Raw genomic sequence first — 18,090 nt, forward strand, 5'->3', positions numbered from 1 at the left:
CTTTGCCTTTTACTCGAAAGAATTCTGCTGATATACTTCCTTCCTAATACTTCAAGTTTTCATTTTCCCTTAGTTAACTGAAAATTTTCATCCTTTCTTTCCGTTGTCTTTTTGCCGCCTCATCTAAAAAAATGGTTAGTGATTCCTCTCACACCGATCTCCCTGTCACAATTCCGGCACTGGAAAATGCTGCTCAGGCCACTGGGGGTGGATGCGGTGGAAGACGAGGAGGTCCCGTCGATAGTTGAGATTTTGCCTCGCCCTAGGAGAGAATTGACCGACTTTAGTAGTCGTGCCGGGGCAGAGCCGGAGCCTGTCCCTTCTGTTATGAGGGAAGAAGACATTACAGAGTTGAAAACAAGGTGGGGGATCCCCGGTTATGTCGACATGCGACCGGAGGCAAGAGACGACATAGTTCACTTTAACCGTCCTGGGTACTGCGTATTTTATGCCTACTCCTTCCTTATTGGATGCACACTTCCTCTCCCTCTCCTGGTGGTAGACTTCTGTCGTTTCTATGAGGTATGTCCCATCCAACTTTCACCGTACCTGTACAAGCTGTTCCTTATGTTGCTCAAGTTTGCGGAACTCGTCGGTCGTGAGGTCACCTTGGATCACATACTCAGTATCTTTGCCCCTCCTCTCATCCACGACACAATGCTTCACATAAGTCCTCGGGGGTCGAAGAATTTGGTGGTGAAAATGGACGGCAGGACTAACCGTCGTTTTTATGAGAATTATTTCTATGTGCAGACTGAACACATTGTGGCAGATCCGATGGAGTTCCTTAAGAAATGGAACTTTGCACGTAAGTCTCATGCTTTTAGTCGGGGATATATCCGACCATTTTCCGTTACAGTACTAAACCTTATTATGTCTTTGCAGCTGTGAAATTGCCTCCTCTTCCTGTTGAAAGTATCCGTGAGTGGGTGAGCACTGTTCTCCCTCATACAGTGGGGGTCCACACGTGGGCGGCCTTTTATGACAAGTATGGGTGCACGCCTCTTTCTGGTAAGATGTCGTTTCTGTTCGCCATTTTTCTCTTTTCCCTCTTTGTATTTAATTCCTCACGTGTTGTTCGTCGGTGTCAGGGAGGGTACGGAGAGTGAGGGCTCCTCCGTTAGCTTTCCGGCAGCCAACCTCATCTACTCACCCTGTCACGGTACCCACCGCCCGACCTTCGTTGAGGGCTACTTCAGTTGAGTCTGCGGCCGTAGTTACTCCTGCGAGGGCTGCTTCTTAGACCAAAGTTCCGACCTGTGTCGTTCGTCCGACGGGTGAATCTCTTCCTACTAGGGAAGAAGAGGGGCCATCAAAAAGACGGCGAGTGGAGTTCGAGACAGCGCCCCAACAGTGATTCATCTAGACGACTCTCCTTCGACGGGATCTGGAGAGGGGCTTGTCGCGGTTCCCCCCCCCCCCCCCGTAGGGACGGAACCAGCCATTGCCTCGGCTCAATCAGCGATTCCCACCATTGTTGGTGGTCAACAACCTATCATGGCGGAAGGTCAGATTTTAGGGGCCGCCGTTGTAGTTTCGGACGTACCCTCATCCTCTACAGTTGGTCGTGCTTCCTCTTCAACTGCTGAAAGAGGAAAAGGCATTGTGGTCGATGATTATGAGTCTGAATCGGACCTCAACCCTGATGATGTCAGGATGTTTGGGGAGGGACTTACTCACTAATAATTAGGGAATATGATGCATTTTACACTCCTTCTTGCTTAAGTTTTGATTAGAAATGTGTACAAAATAGTCCCATAGGTTCACAAGATGTGCTTGATTGCAGGTTTGATCAACAAGGTGACAAGGTGTCAAAAACAAACTCAAAAAAGGAGTGAAACTTGCATAAGTACCAAGACAAGACAAAGCTCAGTCAAACAGGGCCAGTGCGGCCGCACACCATTCTGTGCGATCCGCAAAGATGAAGTTTAGAGAGGGTGCTTTTCAGGCCAGAAGGCAATGCGTCCGCAACGGATTTCGTGCAGTCCGCATTGAGTTCATCGTGGCCGCACTCGATTTCGTGCGGTCCGCAGAGCCAAGGTTCAGAGAGGTGGCATTTTGGATGATGAAGCCCAATGCAGTCCGCGGTCCATTTCATGAGGACTGCACTAGAAGCCACCGCGGCCGCACTCGAATTTGTGCGGTCCGCATTGCCCAAGTTCAGAGAGAAGATTATTGGAGCCTAGAGCCTTAGTGCGGCTGCACTCGATTTTGTGCGGTCCGTACTAGCCCCGCAGGGGTATTTTTGTCCAGAATTTTCAGCTTAGTATAAATAGCTTATTTTTCCATTTTTAGGTCATCAGATAGTTTTGTACTCAGAGCTGCGCTCATGACTTCATTTCTTTTACCTATTTTGAGTAATTTTAGCTTAATTTCAACATTGAATCTTCAAGTTTAATTTAGCAATTAATTATTATGAGTTTTTCTTCATCTATTGCCTTGTTTTCTTCTTTAATTATGAGTAGCCAGACCCATAAACTAGGGTTGTTGCTCAACTCTAGTGTGGGTAATTGATGGGTCTTGTGTTTTAGGGCTTGATTGACTATGTGTGTTTGATATTTGGACTAATTTCATGTTTAATTGTTGAATTAGTGGTTGCAAACACTAGCTATTGTTTCGTTGACTTTGGCTCTTCTTGAGAAAGAGAGCCTAAGTCTCTGAAATTTGTTCAACAAGGAATTGGGGCGTACTCAAGAGATTGATAGCCCCAATTAAAAGGTTAAACCTAGAGATAGTAATACCCGACTTGAACCTCAATTGCTTGCACAAATTTGCGTACCCAATTGGACTTGAGAAAGTCAATTAGGGCAAAATCACTTGAACCACTGAGAGGTGTAGAGTGAGTAGAATCGTGCAATGGTTATATCATACTCCCCAAATATGACAATCTAGCGTTAGACTCAAGAATCCGTTAATTAACCACATAAGAGAAAGTCACTGCCCTAGTGCCTTTTATCTATTTGATCAATTCTCAATAGTCATTACCAGAAAATGGGCCTATGAGAACAGTTATTTTGGCAACGGTTCACAAACAATTGCCATAGATCTGATATAGTAACGGTTGAAACTGTTACAATAGAATTTGGGTGTTATCTGCACACTAATGACATCAAACCGTTGCAAATATAACAAAACCATTGCCATAGAGTTTTGTTTCGCAACGGATTTGTGAACCGTCGCAAACATGTATATGGCAACGGTTTTGTGAAAAAAATTGCTATGGGAACAGTTATTTATTCCCCCTCGTTTTTTTCGCTGAAAATTTACTGGCCCGCCAAGCTAATTAATTAAGTGACCTATATTTTATATTTTTTAACTAATTTAATACAAAAACCCCTCCGCCCAGAACTACTCCCCTCATCGATACCAAACTCCCATCGTCTAACACCCAAAATATCCTTGTCGATACACCAAAAATCCCCTTTCTGATCTCTTTTCTTTTTGCATCTTTGCCGAGTTAAAGATTAATGGCTGAGTTTCATCAAATACCTCTTCATTAGACCTCAATAATTATCAAACCCTAGAGTTCCCGAAGCCCAAAACTATGAGGATAGTCGGGGACTTCTCCGGCACTTCTTCAGGGACTTCCGTCGGTTTTCTGGCACTTCTCCGGCACTTCTTCAGGGACAGTTGCTTCGCCGGCACTCCTTCCCCAAATCCCCAAATTCTAAAATCAGATTTGTGCTCGAATCAGAGAAGCCCAAAATCACCATAGCATGGTAATTTTCTTAATTCTTTTGGTCATTTTTACTATTTTTGCTGCCAATTCTATACGTTTTTAATGTGTTTTTTAGTTCTTGGCAAAATGGCTCTTAATTAATGCTGTAGTCTTTTGGGTTCTATGTTTAATTCATGTTGTAGTCCTGTGTTTTTAGTTCTATGTTTAAAAGTGATTTTTGGTGCCGATTAGGTGATCGTATTTGTGTTTTGATCCATTTTTATTATGCAGCCATGGAACTCCAAATGGCATCTCCTTTGGTAGTTGAAATTCTTGATTTTGGAAGTGGTTCTTTTTGGCATCACATTGTAGCTATAGCTTCTCCACAAAACTTAACAATTCAAACACATTATTTATGATAAATTCATATTTTAAGGGAATAGCAACATAAAAATCTCATGTTTCCCATGCTTTCTAACTTGCAGTAGTGTTATATGTAATCCTTGCACTATTTCATTTGAAATATTGTAGAAACTTAGATTCTTTGTAACCTCAAAATGTATTCAACTTATTGTGTCTACATCATGGTGTACTAGAATACGGGTATCCATTTATTTGGTTGCTGAGTATAACGCTGTAGTAGTCTGCTGTAAATTGAATAATGAGTTCTCTTAGAGGTCGAACCTGTCAAGTTTAAATCTTGGATCCGCTTATCTATCTTCCATTTTGTTTGTAAATTTTCACAATGCTGCTTTTGATATGCCTGATCAACACTGATTTATCTTTAGAATGATGTCTAGAGTTATTCTTATCCCATGTAAATGGATTTCTTTTGATATATTTGTTGATGTTGAATTTCAACTAGCAAAATAGTAGCACCAATTACTTCTATTTCACATTTTAAAACAATTTTCTTGCTGGCCATGTGCCTGCTGCTCTGGAGATTAGAACTCAGCTTATAGGACTACTACTGAAGATATTGGTCTCTACTGCTGAAGGGGGTTATGATTGCCAGAAAATTTTCTTCCTGATGTTTATGAATTACTTAAGAAGTTCTTCTATAAATATGGATGTGTTGTTTCCAAGGAGAGTTGGATCCTGGATAAGTTAGCAACTGCTTGAGTTGTGAGCCCTTTGCGAAACCGACTACAGATCTACTATATCTAATTTGCTCTGTTGACTTAACTAAGTACTCATGTCTAAGCAATTGAGTTTTCCCATATATTAGTCTTATACTTTGAGTTAATGTCCTAAAGTACAGTAATTATTGAAATCCTATGAACTAGACTGAGATACTGATCACCGGTTGATATTTGTAGTGTTGCAGTTTATAAGGCATTATACAAGAGCTTTGGTAGCTTTGCTGCAGATGTCGTTGCCGTCATAGACCAGGTACTTTTTCATTTTTAGTTACGAGAGTAGAGAAGAAGGGTACAAAAGAAAGGAATGTATCTGTGTTTGAACTTCATACAAACAAAGGAAGAAAGAAAAATAAGTGATGCAGGTGTTGTTTCCCTGCATTGCTTGTACTTTGATCTTTTTGATTATAACCTTTCAAAGAACAACCAAAAATGGGATATAATTTTCTATTTTCTGATTTTTAGTGTGTGGACATTTACATTGACCTAGAATCATTCCCCTCACTGAAATTTTGAGATTTCCAGTTCCTTCTGACAGTGCTCTGAATTTTCTTCTCTTGACCTGAGTTTTTCCATATAAACAGCTAAAAGAAAACAAAGAACAAGACATCATTATCCAGTTTGTTTCCATGAGCTCGACCTTGAACATGCAGACGTAGATTTGCTATAACTGTCATGATACCTTCAACAAAATATATGTGCTTAATCTTATGACAGGAGTGGTCACCCAAATTCCACCATGTGGCAGCATCACGTATTGATGCTTGTCTTACTAGTGGTAAGGCAACCTTGTTAAAAATGATGGTAAAGAAGGAAAAAGATCTCCTAGTTATTGGACAACTGTTCATGTATGAAAATCTTATTTCATATTAAATTGTACTCTCTTCTTCATCATTGTAATAATCATGAGGAGCATCTTAACAAAGCAAAAACAAGATAGATCTTCATTCCTTAGCACTGATACTTATCTGTTTTCATTGATAGGCAGCCCAGGATGGTGTGGACATAATTAAATTTCAAAGGAAGTTATCCCCGATACTTATCTCCAATCGCATTCCAGCGGGATCACTTGCATCTTTGCGAAATTAAAGGGTTTCGTTGTTGACAATAAAAAGAACCTTTCAAGCTACAAGGTCAAATGAAAATGAAGAACGACAATCAGAAGTTGGATTACCTCCATCCTTGCGAAACCAAAAGCTTTCATTGTTGATGACAAAAAGAGTCTTGAATATAAGGTCAAATGCAAATGAAGAACGACAATCAGAATAAGGATCTCAATTGCAAGAACAAGTGCAGCAAGTGACACGGAATAAAAGGATGCTATGAGACAAAATATTACAATGAACGTCATCGCACGACTTCAGCGTCTGAACCCAGAATTGTGACTTGATCATGACATGTTAAGGTTCAGTGCACGTTCACACGTTCACCTGCACGTTCACACGTTCACCTATAGATGCTTCCTCTGCACAACAAGTTGCTATTCAACTAAACAGTCGACCATCTGCTGGTAGTAACAATCAAGGTCAGTACGTACCAAATGTTATACATGTTCTTCTATTTCTTCTACTTCTCCTCCTTCCTTGGTTGGGATTTTGCTTTGGTTCAAGACAGAGTGGATATGGTAATATATTTTTTTTCTTCTTCTATTTTTGTTTTAATGCTTCAAAAATTAATTAGTAATTTCTGAAATCACAATTTTACTTCTTTTCTATCTAATTAAAGCATAAAATTGTTAGCGTGCAAGAGAAGCTGAATTTTAAGGGGTTTTTAATGTTAATTTTCCTGAATCCTTGTTTCTCAAAAAATTACTAGAAGCCTTGGCCCTTGGACAATGCTGAAGGCATTACTTATAGTTCATACATGAATATGCCCCAAATCAGGTAAATCACTTTTACAGTCTCGCCTTTGATCAAACTTTGAATTCTTAATGCTAAGGTATGCAGTACAACAACAAACCACTTACAAAAATAACACTAATCACATAGTATATATATCTATAATAAACAGAAGCTTTATATATGATGAAAGTAACAGTAGTTAATATACCTGAAGAATTAGCAAGTAAACAAGTTGTCGCCCAAATTCCTCATTCTATCATATATCTGTGACTGTCGTCTTTGTGATAATAATATACCAACATTTCCAAGCAAGCATTTATAAATGAACTTACTAATGAGTCTTCCCATCATAGCTTGATAGTTTGAATGTTTTGGTCTTTGGTAATAATATCAGATTGTTATAATGTTGCGTATAGTTTGTTGAGATGAATAAGTTGGATTAATAAAAGAAGAACGAAAACAGTTAAATGCTTGAGTATTCTTAGACCGGATTCTGTTGAAGGGTGATAACTTTATTTATCCTCTTTTGTAGGTGGAGTAGATCAAGAAATGGATGATGAAGACGATGAAGAACTAGACTTTACTTGAATTGAATTTTGTATTATTATAGATGAATGTTATAGAATCTTTTGTTACTAACATTTTTGAAACTTATTTACTCTTTTGAAATGTACTAAACTTATGCACTCATGGGGTAGAACATTTGCTTTATGGATAATTTTGTATTATTAATAGTTTCATTTTAAGATGTATTTAAATTTTAGTGTTATTATAATTTATTATATGGATAAATATTTATTTATAACAGGTGCTATATTTTGGTTTTAACTAAACTGATACAATAGCCTTCTAGAACAATTGCAGTAGGACACAAATGACGTTCCAGCAGACAATGTAAACCATTGCAATAGGTCCCACTAACTGTTCAAAATACAATATAACTGTTACGATAGCCTAAAGACCGTGGTTATATTCAACATAACCGTAGAAATAGCTTACATAAGTGTTGCTTTAAATAATATGGTAACGATTAAAAACCGTTGTATAAACAATACAATAACGGTTTTGAACCATTCCAATTGAAAAAGTAATCGTTCCAACAGAGAAAGGGAAAACCGTTGCGATAGACGTATCTATTGTCACGGCGATGCAAACCGTTGCAAGAACCGCTCCAGTAGACCTACGGGTACGCCGACTGATGTGACGGTCTTTAAACCGTTCCAATATCCCTATGGCAACGGTTTGGCAATCTGTGGGAACGGTTTTTCAACCGTTACTGTAGACCAATTTTTCAGTAATGAGTCTAATCTTAGCTTTATTTAGCATAATTTAGCATCGTAGTGTTATACAATTAGAAGTAAAATAGAAAACCCAAAATGTTTAGAAGTGTAATTTCCAAATTATACAACTCCACTTTAAATAGACACTCAACTCCAATATATATCGCCCTGTGGAAATCGATCCCGAGCTTATTGGGTAAAAGCTGCTTCAACCTCTCTCGCTGCTCAATAGTAGTGCAGGGTTGGCCTCGATCACTTTTTGGCGCCGTTGCCGGGGAGCTAACGATTTTGGCTATCTATCTAAATAGTTTTGTGTATTGTTCTTCTTTCCTTCTCTGTTACTAATTTGTGTGTGTCACAACTTCAGGTACAAAATGGCAGCAAACTTAAACAACGCACCTATTGGAGATCTTTGGTCGAGGGAGGAAGTAGATGACAATGTTGAAGATGAGGTCCCTATAGTGCCTCAAGGACAAAGGAGAGGCTGCCAGGCCAATGATAATATTTCAGACCCTCTCCCGCCACCTCCAAGAGTGGCTCCTCGAGTGCTTCCAAACCAAGGCTATGCAAGTGCAATTGTCCCGCCCCGGATTAGGGCAGGTAATTTTCAAATTACCAATGTGATGCTGACATTACTGGAGTAGCTTGTGTATTTCACGTGCGCTGCCAATCAAAATGCTTACAAACATCTTAAGGGGTTCGTGGATACTTGTTGGGGGAGCAAGCAAACAAATGTATCCGAGGATGCACTTCGGTTGAGATTCTTTCCATTCTCACTTAGTGGGAAGGCATTGGATTGGCTTGAGCGACTTCCCAACCATTCCATCACTACTTGGTATGAGTTGGCGGACAAGTTCATTGAAAAAAATTTCTCACCGGGGCATATGGCAGCATTGAGAGAAGAGATCTTAGCTTTCAAGCAGGAGCCCACAGAACCTTTGCATGAGATTTGGGAGCGCTATAGAACAATGGTAAAGGAATGACCCAACAATGATATGACTGAGGCGATGATCCAATAGACTTTCTACCAGGGCATTAACACAACAAAGCATAGTGAACCGACTTGCTGGGGGCAATTTCATGAAGCTGTCTTTTGATGAGGCTTGTGACATTCTTGACGAGATGGCTGATACTTCTTCTGCTTGGCAAAGTAGATCCAATGTGCCACAAGGTGACCCCACGGTCACTCATTTGCACAAGGAGTTACATGATCATGGGTAGGCTATAGCTGAGCTGACAACTACAATGAACCAACTCGCAAAAGCACAATTACAACAAGTTCAAAATCCTCACCAAGTGAATGCTATGGAGGGTGTCAACATGCTTGTCAACAAACAAAGACAAAGAGGGAAACAAAACCAAGGGAATTCAGAGCAATTTGATAATGATTGTGGGGGATTCCAAGATGATGGTTAGGATGGGCAGAATGAAAAGGTGCAATACGTGAATAATTATCAAGGCCAAAGGGGCAATTCTTCCAACCAACAACAATGGAGACCCCAAGGCAATTGGGGCAATTAACAACAACAAGGCAATGGTAATTGGGGGAACAACAACCAAACCTCCAACTGGGGAAATCAGAACAACAATCAAAACAATCAAGGAAATTGAAATGGTAACAACAACAACTGCGGTGGTAATAATAATCAAGGTGGATGGAACAATGGCAACCTAGGAAACCGGGGGCAAGGCTTTCAAAGGCCCCCAATGTACCAACAACCGAACAATCCACCCTCATTTCCATCCTAATGCCCGAGTTCCCCTAATAATGAAATGGGGAGAATTGAGATGATCTTTGAATAGATGATGAAAAATAATGCGGACTCTGATGCTTAGTTGGCTTCCCACAATACCTCACTCAGAAACTTGGAGGTTCAATTAGGCCAAATCTCACAATCCTTGAATACTCATCCTAAGGGAGCAGTACCTAGTAATACGGTGGTTAACCCGAAGGATGGGAACAATCATGTTATGGCTGTAACTACAAGGAGTGGAAGAGGCGGTGATGTTAATGCCTCCAAACAAAAGCAAATTTTGAGTGATGATGTTGAGTTGCAAGAAGATGAAGTTCCTTTGGTGGTTGAAAATGTGATTGATGAGAACCTGAATGAAGAAGTGAGGATTGATATTCAAGATGCCGAGGTGGAAACTCAAAATGATGTAAACCCATCTAGGGAACACGTAATAGACATGCCAGAGCCGGTTGTGCCTAAAGCCAAGGCTCCTTTGCCAAGGCCACCTCCACCTTATCCTCAAAGGCTCGCGAAGCAGAAAAATGAGAATCAGTTTAAAAAGTTCATTGACATGATGAAGAGCTTATCCATTAATGTGCCTTTGGTGGAGGCTCTTGAATAAATGTCAGGCTATGCTAAATTCATGAAGGACTTAGTGACAAAGAAATGGTCCATGGATTGTGAAACTATAAAGATGACCCACCAAGTTAGTGCAATAGTGCATTCAATGGCCCTGGAGCTTGAAGATCCCAGTGCGTTCACCATTCCTTGCACCATTGGGAGTTCAAACTTTGTTAAGGCTCTATGTGATTTGGGGGCTAGTATCAATTTGATGCCCTACTCAATTTTCAAGACTTTGGGTATTGGGCAATCGAGGCCAACTTCCATGAGATTGCAAATGGAGGATAGAACGATGAAAAGACCATTGGGTATTATTGATAATGTGCTTGTCTGGGTGGACAAATTTATCTTGCCAACTGATTTTATGATCTTGGACTGTGAGGTAGATTATGAAGTTCCAATCATATTGGGGAGACCTTTCATTGCTACAGGGAAGGCCTTAGTTGATGTGGAAGCACGGGAACTCACCTTCTGGGTGGGTGATGAAAATGTGGTCTTTCATGTTTGAAGTCAATGAAGCAGCCCAACAGTACCGAGGTGTGCTCTTTTGTGGACCTTTTCACAGTAGTGATAGTTGATGATACCAGTACAATGATCAATGTGGAGGACCCTCTTGAGGCCGTATTGTTGAATGTTGATGTCAATGAGGATGCAAGCCGGGTGGAGTGTGTGAATGCTTTACATGGAATGGGCTCATACTCTTATGAGCCTAGAAAACTCTCTTTGGATCTCGAGAATAGGAAGTCTCCACCAATAAAGCCTTCAATTGAGGAACCTCCGATGTTGGAGTTGAAACCGTTGCCTCTACACTTCAGGTATGAGTTCTTAGGCCCTAGTTCTACTTTGCCAGTTATTCTTTCTTCTTGTCTTACTAATATTTAGGTTGATGCCACATTGGTGGTGCTTCAAAGGCAGAAAAAGGCAATTGGATGGACTTTAGCTGATATTCAGGGGATAAGCCCCGCATTCTGTATGCATAAGATTATTCTGAAAGATGATGCAAAACCCTCCTTGGAACATCAAAGGAGATTGAACGAGGTAATACAAGAAGTTGTGAAAAAGGAGGTGATCAAGTGGTTGGATGCCAGGGTTGTGTACCCCATCTCTGATAGCTCTTGGACTTCGCCGGTGCAATGTGTACCGAAGAAGGGTGGCATGACCATGGTTGCAAATTCACAAAACGAGTTGATTCCTACCAAAACCGTCACCGGTTGGAGGGTATGCATGGACTACCACAAGCTGAATAAAGTGACCCGCAAGGATCACTTTCCATTGCCTTTTCTTGATTAGATGTTAGACTGACTTGCTGGGTATGCCTTCTACTGTTTCTTTGATGGGTATTCTGGATACAACCAAATCTTGATTGCTCCAGAAGATCAGGAGAAGAACACATTCACTTGTCCATATGACACCTTTGCCTTTTCTCGGATGCCTTTTGGGTTGTGTAATGCACTGGCTACATTTCAGCGGTGTATGATGGCCATTTTCACCGATATGGTGGAAGATATTCTAGAGGTGACGTGGACGAATTTAGTGTTGTGGTTGATTCATTTGATGAGTGCTTAAAAAATCTTGATAGAGTCTTGGCCCGTTGTAAAGAAACCAATCTTGTTCTCAATTGGGAGAAATTCCACTTTATGGTGGAAGAGGGCATAGTTCTTGGGCATAAAATTTCAAAGCATGGTATTGAGGTAGACAAAGCAAAAATTGATGTAATTTCAAAGCTCCCTCCCCTACCTCTGTCAAGGGAGTTAGAAGTTTTCTTAGGCATGCGGGGTTCTATCGGAGATTTATCAAAGACTTTTCGAAGGTAGTGAATCCCTAATGCAAGTTATTGGAAAAAGATTCCAAGTTCGTGTTTGATGAAAAGTGTATGCAAGACTTTGAACTTCTCAAGCATAAGTTGACCACCACTCTTATCATTACCGCACCTAATTGGAGCTTGCCCTTTGAGCTCATGTGTGATGCGAGCGATGTTGCGGTTAGGGCATTTTTGGGTCAAAGAGTGAACAAAATGTTTCATTCGGTGTACTATGCGAGCAAGACAATGAATGATGCTCAAGTGAACTTAACGGTGACCGAGAAAGAACTCTTGGCTATTGTGTTCGCAATGGAAAAATTTTGGCCGTATCTTATGGGTGCCAAGGTCATAGTCCATACCGATCATGCCGCATTCCGGTACTTAATGAGGAAGAAAGATTCCAAAGCTAGACTAATGCGATGGGTCTTGTTACTTAATGAATTTGATTTGGAGATTGTGGACCGGAAAGGTAGTGAAAACCAAGTGGCGGACCACTTGTCCCGCTTGGAGGAAGAGGGGAGGCCTCATGGCCTAGAGATCAATGATTCATTTCCCGACAAACAACTCCTTTCGGTGTCGGTGAATGGTATGCCATGGTTTGCGAATGTTGCTAATTTCCTTGTGACTGGTATAATCCCGTATGAGATCTCTTCTAACAAAAGGAAGAAGCTCAAACAGGATAGTTTGGATTTTTATTGGGATGAGCCGTACTTGTTCAAGATTTGCACGAATGGTATGATCCGAAGGTGTGTCCCGGAGGAAGAGCAATTGAGTATCTTGGAGGCTTGTCATTCCTCTCTCTATGGTGGCCATCATGGAGGGGAAAGGACGGTTTCCAAAGTTCTTAGTTGTGTGTTTTATTGGCCAACTTTGTACAAAGATGCGGGTGATTTTGTGAAGAGATGCGACGAATGCCAATGAGCGGGTGGAATTTCGAAGAAAGATGAGATGCCTCTCAATATCATTCTTGAAGTGGATATCTTTGATGTATGGGGCATTGATTTTATGGGCCCATTTGTTAGCTCTTGTGGGAACACATACATTCTTGTGGCGGTTGATTATGTTTCAAAGTGGGTTGAAACCGTGGATTTACCTAACAATGAAGCCCGGAGTGTTGCTGCATTTCTCAAGAAGAGCATTTTTACAAGGTTTGGTACTTCTCGTGCAATCATAAGTGAAGGGGGGTCTTATTTTTGCAATAGAGCTTCTGACACATTGCTTGTAAAGTATGGTGTCAACTACAAGGTTTCTACTCTCTGTCATCCTCAAGCGAGTGGCCAAGTTGAAGTCTCAAACAGGTAAATCAAGAGTATATTGTCAAATACGGTCAATACAAATAGGACCGCTTGGTCAAAGAAGTTGGATGATGCTCTATGGGCTTATAGGACTGCTTACAAGACTCCGATTGTTATGTCTCCGTATCAGTTGGTGTTTGGGAAAGCTTGCCATCTACCGGTTGAGTTAGAGCACAAGGCCATGTGGGCTTTGAGGAAGCTAAATCTTGAATGGGATGTAGCAGCCAATTTTCGTGTGGAGCAGCTCAATGAACCTGATGAATTCCAATTCCATGCCTACTCTAGTTCTTCCTTGCACAAGGATAAGATGAAGTACCTTTATGATAAATATGCTCGTAGCAAGGAGTTCAAAGTGGGTGATTTGGTTCTCTTGATCAACTCTCGGTTACGTCTATTTCTGGGAAAGCTTAAGTTAAAATGGAGTGGACCTTTTGATGTGGTGTTTGTGACTTCGTTTGGTGCACTTGATTTGAAGAACAAAATGGGAAAGTTTTCAGAGTGAATGGGCATAGGGTCAAGTACTACTTGGGAAAAATTGATGACAGCCACGTGGTGGCACTTCTTCATCTCAAATGATTTAATGGTAACCTGCGTCATGCAGCGACGTTAAATTAGGCGCTTCTTGGAAGGCAACCCATGTGTTTTTCTTCTTGTTTTTCTTTGATTTTCATTGTAGTGTAGGATTTATTTTTGGACTGACTGGTTGTGAGATGCTGTAGGATTGTGTTGATGCAGTGCAGGAAAAAATTGGAAGATGACTACTCTCTGAAGATTGTGAATGCAGAATGCACTGCCATTTTATGCGGCCGCAAAGACCTCAGTGTGGGGGCAAGAAATCAATGTGGACCGCGCTGATGAATTGCCAAAAGTGGAGGTTATTTGAAGTTTACCATCGTGACCGCATTGCATTTTGTGCGGTCCGCGGTGGTCCACTGCGACCGCATTGCATTTTGTGTGGACCGCAGTGGTTATCTTGTCTGAGCCCTGTGGTTTCGAGCACCGCGGACCGCGGTGCCATTTTGTGCGGTCCGCGTTGGGTAGGTATGCTGGGCCCCAGAATCTTCTCTATAAATAGGACCTGAGGCCCCCTTTTACAATTTTTGATCCTTTACTATCAGAACTTAAAAAATTCACTATTCATATCCCTTCTTGCTCGTAATTAATTGCTAAGACTCATCTATGTTCAGTACTTCTCATATCTAGTAAATCTAACTTCCTCTTAGTTGCTTAATTTTGTTATTTTCTTTTAATATTTTTGTTTTTCTTTGTTCTTCTTCCTAGCTTTCCCATATTTTTTTTCGATTTGGTAGCTTAGGGTAGTTAATTTCTTGTTTAAAGTAGGTTTAGGTAGTTAAATGACTGAACCAACACTTAGGGACTCTTTAATAGGTGAATAAGTGGACTAAAATTAAACAAATCAAGAACCCTAAGTTAGTGCTGCTACTGGGTACTTTGTGCGGACCGCAGTGGAATTTGTGCGATTCGCGGTGCCCTTGTGCGGTCCACAATGACATTTTGTACGGACCGTGGTGAACAATGTTCTGCATTCTGATAAGTGAGGACCGCGGCCGCATTGCATTTTGTGCAGTCCGCGGTGCCTCAATGCGGACCCGCGGTTCATTTATTCAGAGAGTGGGTAGTCTGAACCCCACCTCTATGCGGACTGCGGTGCCATTTTATGCGATCCGCATTGGCCTCTTTGCGACCGCACTACATTTTGTGCGGTCCGCACTCTGCAACAAGTGAACTGTCTGCAACATTTTTCTGCAACTGTGAATTACAATATTTTTTTGGATACTAACAAGTCTAATGAATGTTGTTTGCAGACAATGGTAAAATTAAGAGGCAAGGGTGCTAAACAGCCAGGTAGAGGAGAGTCCTCCCGGGGTGGGAAATAAAAGATGATAAAGTTGACCCCCCAAGCCCGTCAAAACATAAAAAACACAAGGAAAATCATTCAAGCTACTAATAGGGCTATTGACCAGTCGGGGAGTGAGTACGAGCCCTCCCGGGAGGCATCATTAGACTCTGCTCCAGAGTACATTGCTGACTGGCCGGAGAGAAATAGATTGAGAGATACACCCCCAACATCCCCCACTGCCCAAGCTTCAGCTCATGTATCTACTGAGTTGTCTAAGGGCTCAGTTGACGACAGTGAAGAGGAGTACTCCACCTCTCCCACAGCTTTATTATCCGGAGAGGATGTAGTGCCGGAAGAGCGGGAAGAAGCAGAAGGGGGTGAGCCCCAAGTTAGCGGGGTTGAGAGGACTAGGAACCCGAAGGCATCAGAGGATTGGTTCGTCAGTGAGATTGTCTACAACAAGTTCAGAGAGTGGTGGCCAAAGAAGCGGTTACTTCCGGAGATAAAAATCAATACCTGGGATCTTTTGCCTCACAATCCAAATGTGTCGAGGCAATTCAATGATAGAGTTGGATGGTACTACTTTCGGGCAAGTGGCTGACGCAAATGAACATTTGGTGAAAGAATTCTACACCAACGTGGCCCACATCAAAAAGGGTACGACGTCACTAAAGTCCGGAACTTGAAAGTGAAGTTTGATGGGAAGACCATCAATGACTATTTGGGCTTCATAGAGGAGGATGTGTCCATGTACCTTGACAAGATGAAATTGGGCGAAGAGGCCCGTTTGTGGTTGGCGGAGTACTTGGCAATCCCAAGTACCACTCTCGATTGGCTGACTGTCGGGGTAAAAATATTGAGGAGGACACTAAATTTTGAGGCAAAGGGGTGGGAGACATTCGTCTGCAGCAGGCTAGATCCTAGCACCCATGAAAACTCACTCCCACTTCATCGGGTGATCTTACTTGAATCAATCATGGCAGGGTACCCGATCAATGTCGGGAATGTGATGTCCCAGGTTATTTCATGGGTGGTGAGTGAGGGTGACAGGTCCTACCCATTCCCCAACTTTATGACAATGTACTTCGAGGACCTCAATGTGGAGAAGCGGGGATTTGATGTGAAGGTGAATGTAAAGGCACCCTTCTCATGGTATAGCCTGCAGGGTGATGAAAACCCCAAGGGCAAGCACTCCAAATGAAAATCCACAGTTTCAGCTAGCCAGTCTGAAGAGCCAGTAGTGGTAGTGACTACTCCATAGCCTCCTCCCACTGCATCAAATATGGCCCCTAGTCCATCTACCTCTGCAGATCCTGACATACCCTCCACCACTACCTATCCATTGACTGCCCACCGCCTGAGCCAGACCCTCACTAGCATCAACAACTGGATGCAGACATCTACTTCTAAGCTGTCTATGTTATCTTCTACCATGGAAACTCAGTCGGCACCTACACCTCCACAGGTCCCACAGTCTATTGAGGATGCTCTTAAGGATATTCTGGACAATCAGAAGAAGATCCTTGATACTCAAAAAGTGCTCATGGACGCTGTTGATTCACATAGAAAAACTCTCAAGGAGCTTGCTTGGGAGGCCAAGAAGATGAGGAAGACTCGGGCTTCTAAAGAGTCTATGAAAGAGTTAAGGGTCGAGGTTGAGAGGTTTAAGGCACATCATGTGCCTTTGGATTTGCTACTACATGACCCTGAACCAGCATCCCATCCCCAGCCAGAGCAGTCGGAGAGGCCCCCCTAGAGGAAGAGGGTGATCCCCCAAACAGATGATGCAATGATCCAGTTGGCAGACCCACTGGAGTCTTCCTCCAGACAGCCACATGATGCAGCTCAGAAGCCTGTCCAGGCCCAGGTCCCAGCAGCAGAGCCACAGGTCACATGGAGCCAGTCTTAGGTTCCCGAGCATATTGAGGACCCAGGGACCAGACAGAGGACCCCATGCAGACGGATGGCCCATAGGGAGTTTCTGTATCCTCCTTCCTTTATTTTTGGTGCTTATTTTGCTTAGTTGGCATTGAGGACAATGCCGTCTTTCATTTGAGGGGGTAGGCCCTACTTTGATTGATTTGGATGACTGTATATATATGATAGATTTTTATTTCTTTCTTTTTTTTCATCTTTGGTATGTATATAATTTCCGCATTTCATTACATTTTTCATATTTTTTTACCTTGGTTCTGTATATAAAAGTTATGTTACATTGTATATATTCATCTCCCTTATTGTACATTCGATTAAATCCCCCTCTTGTATATATTCAGTTTACTTTCCACAATTTTTCTTTCTTAGTTTTTATTTTATGTTAGTAGCTTCTTGTTTTGAATTTTTGCAATAAGCCTTTGGTTTTCTTAATGCCACGGTTCATTCCAAAGGTGGAATTTGTGTGAACCGGCTGGCTCTTCCCAATGATGGATGACGTGACAACCTTCTTAAGGGTTTGAGTCCATTTTTCTTGTTGCTTTTTAATAGTTAGTGGTAAGGGTGCCTCAAGCAACCATTTGGAGTCTTACACCTTTTTCCTTCAAGAACCATGATACAAGCCTTTACCCATTCTAAAAGATACCCTCTCTTGGCACCCGATCTTTCCTTAGCACATGGAAAAAGTATAAGTTTGGGGGGGGGAGACGAGAATTGCAACAAAGTGGTAAAAAAGCACAAAATAAAAAAAGGAAAGGCAATGAAAAAGAAAGAAAAGCTAAAAGACAAAAAGAATGTTCAATGTAGAAATGAATAAAGGGATTCAAGAAAAGCAAAGAATGAAAGGTGTGGAAAATTGAGAAAGGAGAAAAGAGTTGAAATGAACAAGAAAGAGTGATAGTGTGTCTCTCTAACCCCTTAGAAAGAAG

General features: G+C 41.6%; 1 protein-coding gene across 1 annotated transcript; it reads left to right on the forward strand.

Annotated features, from left to right (window-relative positions):
* Positions 1-9,163: 9,163 nt before the first annotated feature.
* Positions 9,164-10,780, forward strand: LOC138887799 (uncharacterized). The gene is made up of 2 exons (XM_070169586.1): positions 9,164-9,329; positions 10,281-10,780. Exons 1-2 carry the CDS (start codon positions 9,164-9,166, stop codon positions 10,778-10,780), a joined length of 666 nt encoding a protein of 221 aa, XP_070025687.1.
* Positions 10,781-18,090: the final 7,310 nt, after the last annotated feature.

The sequence above is a fragment of the Nicotiana sylvestris genome, chromosome 3 (genome assembly GCF_000393655.2).
Source record: "Nicotiana sylvestris chromosome 3, ASM39365v2, whole genome shotgun sequence".
NCBI lineage: Eukaryota > Viridiplantae > Streptophyta > Magnoliopsida > Solanales > Solanaceae > Nicotiana > Nicotiana sylvestris.

Coding starts and splice junctions, on each gene's coding strand:
- LOC138887799 (XM_070169586.1), top strand. CDS start 9,164: ATGAACCAACTCGCAAAAGCACAATTACAACAAGTTCAAAATCCTCAC. Junction 9,330..10,280: donor TGGGGGATTCCAAGATGATG/GTTAGGATGGGC, acceptor AATAAATGTCAG/GCTATGCTAAATTCATGAAG.